This window comes from Glandiceps talaboti, chromosome 5, assembly GCF_964340395.1.
Source record: "Glandiceps talaboti chromosome 5, keGlaTala1.1, whole genome shotgun sequence".
NCBI lineage: Eukaryota > Metazoa > Hemichordata > Enteropneusta > Spengelidae > Glandiceps > Glandiceps talaboti.
The window spans coordinates 4,132,174-4,138,904 of record NC_135553.1 but is presented as its reverse complement, the minus strand read 5'-3'; the positions used below and the strand labels follow the sequence as shown (position 1 = coordinate 4,138,904).

At 39.3% G+C, this 6,731-nt stretch overlaps 1 protein-coding gene across 1 annotated transcript; it reads right to left on the bottom strand.

Moving 5' to 3' along the window:
- Positions 1-5,867: 5,867 nt before the first annotated feature.
- Positions 5,868-6,731, bottom strand: LOC144434873 (heparan-sulfate 6-O-sulfotransferase 3-like). Its single transcript, XM_078123387.1, has one exon. It carries the CDS (start codon positions 6,729-6,731, stop codon positions 5,868-5,870), a length of 864 nt encoding a protein of 287 aa, XP_077979513.1.

Below are 6,731 nucleotides of genomic sequence, written 5' to 3'. Positions count from 1 at the left end.
ATAAATGTAAATGTTAAATGTGTACATGTGAACAATTTAGCTGTCATACATCACAATCTAAATCTACATCTAAATGTAGGCAAAGTGTGAGGGAGGTAGAAATTAAAGATGTCTCGACCAGTCACTATAATCTTCTGATGATCTTTATTAAAACCGACGTTTCGGCAACGCAACGCAACAGTTGCCGAACAGGGTAAAACTCGAACGTATTCCTGGATGGTAAACTGAATATATTCATGTGTGCGCAATATTAGTCTCGCTGCCAGACTCCTGACTATCGTCCGTAAGCTCTGCATGCCAAGCGGCCCGCGAACCCGCCAGAACTGAGGGACTTTTTATAGTGAAGGACTTCAGTCCATCACTTCTCGTGGCTTCGCCGCTCTGCTTATATGTATAAAGCTTACGGACGGTAGTCCCGAGTCTGGCAGCAAGACTAGTGTGCAATGTGCACATTATCATAGACGGCTTTAGTCTAGCTGCTAGACCTCGGATGTTCTTCCGATACAAAACAACACACGAACGAACATCGCTATCGAGGATGGAACATTTAAAAGGTTTCAATTACCGGGGTAAGAAGTGAAAGTCAGTCTGACCCTTAGACAGAATTCTCTAAAGTGGTCTGAGACTGACAGAATGAGTTAGCGTGTGTGAGTGCATGTGCGTGTATTGTTTCAAAAGCATCCTCCCCAAAATACTCCCACCCTATCCTTACACCCACAATCCAAAACAAAGACACGCATGTACCTTATGAGATATTTAAATGGTATAACAGCACGCCATTCATTATGGAATACACGTAACTTGTCTTAAACAATTGTCTTAAATACAGACTCGTGGATAAAAGACATTAAAGTCAGTTGGTAGATACATGTACTCTGTTCACTGCTTTGGCATCTGTTAAAGTTTTTATTTGTACAAAATTTGTCACAATAAATCTTGCGTATGCCGTATGTATAGTTCAGTATACGTGAATATATAGAAATGGTAGAATTACCATCAAAAACTAACTTTGTATTTAAGACATGTTTGTGATTAGTAGAAAGAGAGGTGAGGTGAGGGGGGTCAAATAACAATGAAGTGTAATTCATACAAGCCAACTACCAAATTAAAAGTCGTTTGATTTGGACTATAAGTTACAGTGTCACCCTAGCATCCTTTCATTATTTCTCTCAGTTGTACATAAAGGTCATCCTATTGCATATACATTACACATTTCGTACTAAATATGCATAGTCGTAAACCACAACCTCTTTTACGGCACCGTCCCAAAACGCGCCGTCAATAGGTCGTTATTTCGCCTTGTCGCGGTAGAAATAAAAGCTCTGGTTTGCGAGAATGTAAATATGTAGTCGGATACACCGGTGGGCATATGAAATACCATTTTTGAAAGTCCTTACTTTGGAACAAATATTTAACCTCGCGTCAGTTAGAATTGGAAATTTACAATTATTATTATAATTTGATATAGAATCTGAAATCGTTCAACACTTCACAGTTTTGTAAATTACCTAGTTTGCACTGAGAAGCTGATTGGTTTTGCTACCATCGATATGTGACCGCCAGCAGGCCTGCATGTTAACTATCATTTCGCACGTACTAGTCTAGGGTGGGGTCAGAATTTAAGGTATAGGGGGACTGGGGAGAAATTATTTCGGACAATTTTTTTCCACATGCCCCCTCCCCTTCACACTCTCAAATAATTTCATGCCCCCCATATGAACCCAAGAATTTCCATTTCAAGTAAAAACTATTTTTTTCCTTCACTTTTCATGCAACTAAGTAAGACAGATTACAACATAAAATACCTGTGAAATTTTAAAATATGTTTATTACCGTTTTCAACGGTAATTCTAGTTAAAATAAAATATTCTACACTATTTTCTGCTAGAAATCATTCCACGAGACAAGATATTGAAGCCGGTGACTGGTTTCAGCATGTATGTGATACAAGTCAATCTTTGCATGGAAATCGCGTATATCATGTATATGGCCCATATGCACATTTTGCGCGTGTATGGCAATGTATATGTATTATGTATTATGTAAAAGTATTTTGTATTATTAACCAAAGTAAAAACCGTCTAAACCCAGCCTAAGCTGTACCCCTTTTTTCTTCCGTAAGGAAGAGATGTATTAGTGGGTGAAGGTTTCTGTGTGTGTGTGTGTGTGTGTGTGTGTGTGTGTCGGGCCCCCAGGGTCTTCTGTCTGTCTGTCTGTGTCATCGTTTTCTCCAAAACGGCTGGCCCTATTCACACGAAATTTAACACAACTGTTCCGTTGAGTAATGGGAAGAACTGATTAAGTTTTCGTAAAAATACCATGAATATTTATGAGCAATTTGCGTAATTAATCGATCGATCGTCTGGTCGCACACCTGCTTCGTTTCGAAAGTGCACCACCAACCATAGAGTATGTCTGAGCTGTAAAATGTGACCCTCCCCCTACTCCTTTTTCTAAAATGTGACCCTCTCCCCATTCCCAACAATAAGATTCACCAAAATTGGTAAAAAAAAAACCTTGAAAAGCTTCTAGGGGAGACCCCCTAGGACCCCCCCCCCCCCATAAGAGGTAGACATGTCCAAGCCTCAAATCAAAGTTCTCCCCTCCACCTCTTACTGTCAAGATGCTATGAAACTTTATTTCAAAAATGTTTCAACCATGTGTAGTTGCTTTTTACAATTGTTAGAGCTGTCTTGTAAAGCTTGCAAATTATTGTCTGAAAGTGTCTGTTAATAGCCTGAATATTGCCTTTAAGAGTAAAAATCCTCCAGGGCTTCTAGGGGGACACCCCCTAGAACCCACTTCCCCATAAGAGGTAGACGTGTTCCAGTTTAAAATCAAAGTCACGAGTCTTTCCTCCACCTCTTACTGTGAAGATGCTATGGAACTTTATTTCAAACATGTTTCAACCTTATGTAGTTGCTTTTTACATGTTAGAGCTGTCTTATAGAGCTTGCAAATTATTGTCTGAAAGTGTCTGAATAGCCTAAACATTGCCTTTAGAAGTAAAAATCCTCCAGGGCTTCTAGGGGGAACCCCCCCCCCCCCCATTCACACACACTTACACAAGAGGTGGACATATCCCAGTCTCACAGCTCTTCCCTCTACAGCTTACTGTCAAGATGCTATGAAACCTTATTCACGGGGGTCAGTGACTTTTTGTCGGCCCAATGGAAAAAAACACTGACACCCCCCCCCCCCCCCATGCTTGAGAAACTGACCGGTCTATCTGAATGTTTGAGCTCATCAATCAAGTTTCCGATTTGTATTTTCAGTGTGTCACCATACCATGGCATAAAAACTGTCAACGATGTTTATTTAATTGAAAATCAAACATGTATGAAATATGTAGTTTTCTAAATATAATCTGTGTGTGATAGAACAGCATCTTTTTACTCGCTGTATTACCAATGTAATACCATGTGCGAAAACCAAACAGAAAGTTGTGGCAACAAAAGTAGGTGTTCAACATTGACGTAAAAAAAATTCGGATATCTCAAAGAAGCAAAAAAAAAAAGTTGCCAGCATAGGCGAAGGAGAAAAAAAATAATTCTCAGGCAAGCAGGTGGGAAAAAAAATAATGACTCTCCTCCAATCTTCCAAGCCCTCCCCAGGATATCGAATGGTCTACCCCTTACTACTCAGACAACTAAAAATAGGTTACTACTTATCTGAGCATACACAGAACCAAACACAAGCCGTCTATGATTATGTGCACATTGCACACTAGTCTTGCTGCCAAACTCGGAACTACCGTCCGTAAGCTTTATACATGTTATAAGCCGAGTGGCGAAGCCGCGAGAAATGGGGGACTAAAGTTCCTCACTATAAAGTCGATCACTGAGTTCTAGCGGCTTCGCCGCTTGGCATGCAGAGCTTACGGACGATAGTCAAGAGTCTGGCAGCGAGACTTATATTGCACACACATGCTAAATCAAAATTAATGAAGTGTATTGTGTGTGTCCCTTTATTTTAAAGCACTGTTGCTATGGTAAACAATAGTATTCAAACATTGCCTTATATATTGTTATATGTCACTTATTTGTGTAAAGTGTAACATATTGTTCGATTGTTTGAACAAAGATTGGGATCGGTCGAAGTCACAGTTCCAGTTAGGGAGCCTTCAGTATTTACAAGGGGAAAAGGGAGGACCAGAGGAATCGGGAGGTGCGTGGGTCACATTTTACAAACCCGTTCTTAGGGGAGGGTCATATTTTGCATTACAATATTTGGGGGAGGGTCACATTTTACAATCCGTAGTTTTGTGACCAAATTGAATATTCAATTATTATCAATTTTTTTGTGTGTTTTGAGATGTAAACGTGAGATGAGCACTCAACGAGTACTCTACATCCAAAATATAAAAAATAAAAATACACATATTGTAAGAAATTGTTTAATAAAACGATGCATTTTGTTGATTGTACATCTCACCTTATCACTCACAGTGTCCATGAATTTTGTTGTTAAAATATGATGGTTACAAGTGACCAGAGTATGCACAACATTGAAAGCACGTGCACGTTTTAGATACTAACTAGATTGTGTATGATTACACAGGGGCATGTATTATTGCTTAGATTGCCGTTTTCTTTCTTGGAAAATATCGTACGAATCCTGCTGCTACAAATGTATCAATCTCTATACTACGAAGAAATATAAACTTCCCCTTTATACAGGTAGGAATATATAGTCAAAAGATTGTTATATTTAGTCTGTAGACCTGGAAAACAACGATTTATGAAATGTTACACGCCCCTATGTATGATTATAAGAGAAAGGTCACGAGCCATTTTTTTTAAATGTTAGTTACTTTACAACCATTGCAGGAGTTATATAGAAACGTCTGTGTGATCAGAACGTCGTTTTATCAGTGGTGTACAATGCCAAAATGTCTTTGAGGGTGCCGAAAAAAGTCTATTTCTTATCACTACCAAACTGACAAACACTGATACAGAAATCAACACCGGGTCCCCTAGGTTCACACGAATCTCTTATCAGTTTGTTTATGTCTGTGAAAATAGACCATCCATCAATGGTCTCAATTCACCAATTTCACAAATTGTTGTCCACACACTCTTTTCTGTAGTGGCATGGACATTTTCTACGCTACCCTTGAAAAACAACCAACACACTCCTGACCAGTTGTTTTGTCACATGCACAGACTTTCAATTCTAGACTGCCACCGCTGGGATTTGGCATGTGGAAAACAATAAATTATAACTACATGCAATTTAGTATAATATGAGCCTTACTTTGAAGGGATGTGTGTTGTTTCTCTCAGAATTGTAGATTTTGTTTGAAATAGTGCAGAGTGCATTTTAAAGAATTTTATCTCTCACTGTATGGTAACAAGTACAATCCAGGTAGGTCATAAAATGAGTCAACGTAAAATGTGACCCCCCCCCCCGCCCCGACAGGTTTCTAAAACATGACCCTCCCCTCGTAATTACTGAAGGTTCCCTTAAAAAATCATTGAGTTGCTGACTGAATGAGGATGTCCATAGTTACTGTACTCTGCATGGTACTTAGGTCACTTGGTAAATATTTAAACGCGATATTTCACTGAGATACTGTATGCTCGAGTTCACAACAAAAGATAGTATGGCATTATATAATTGGGCGTAGTCCGAGTTTCGAATTTTTCCTAGTACGCTCTGCCCACTCATGAAGTGTTTCCGAGAAACTAAGTTTACAACTGGCGTTACGAAAACGCTTATAACGAAGCTAAAACAAACCAAGCAACTTGGTTCTTTTCCATAGTGTCGCCAAGAAACTGTGCCATGGTTTGAAATACACGTATTGAATGATTGTGATGTATGAAAGCTAAATTGTTCCCATGTACACATTTAACATTTACATTTATCTATACATCTTTGAGCTTTAAGTATATTTCTCTCTGCTCCTCAAATATTAGACGAGCATCTTCATACAATTTAATGTCCCATATGTTCCTTCTCTCGATTTCTTGTCTCTCCCATGCTGTTATATTCACACGATGTGGATTCGCATTGACATGGACATCCGATTCACGAATAGGTAATCCTAGCATATAACACACCATGTCCTGGGAAGTTTTGAACTCTTCAGTCAAACCAACAAACGCCATGTTGGATTCTAAATTTCGCTTTGCAACTAGGTAATGCTTTTCTGTAAGTTCAGGAACGTTTGAAGAAGTTGAGCCACAACAGTCTTCGAAGCTCGCCTCAATGTTTGGAAAATCGTCGAATAACAAGAGACGTGTGAAATGGTTGTCAAATGTCTGAATACGTACATTTTTCGTCATCTTCAAAAATGCTGTCAGATCTTTTGCCGGTTTGACATATTTCTTAAACAGGCTATGGAAATATGGTGCCGTTTTCTTCACATAGTAGTACGCTGAGACAAATTTATCCACGGGATCGCGAAGCCAAGTGAGATATAAGAAGGGACGAGACCCGCTGTTGAATTTATGGAGGCCGTAGCTTCTTTTGGACCCAAACACGTATCTCAGAGTCTTATTGTGTGCATTTGCTTGTAACATTTTCACCCCTTTGAAAAAGTTACCACAGTGTGAAGTCTGTTCCACACGCCCGATTCCTTTCAGGAGGTTTTCAACAGATGTTCCGCCGCTCTTTGGTAGATGGACAAATCCAATATGTGCCTTCGAGTATATTTCGATCACTGTGGTAATATCTGCACTTAATCGATCGTTTTGTCCAGTTGTGTCGTTAATCCAAGGCATCGCCAT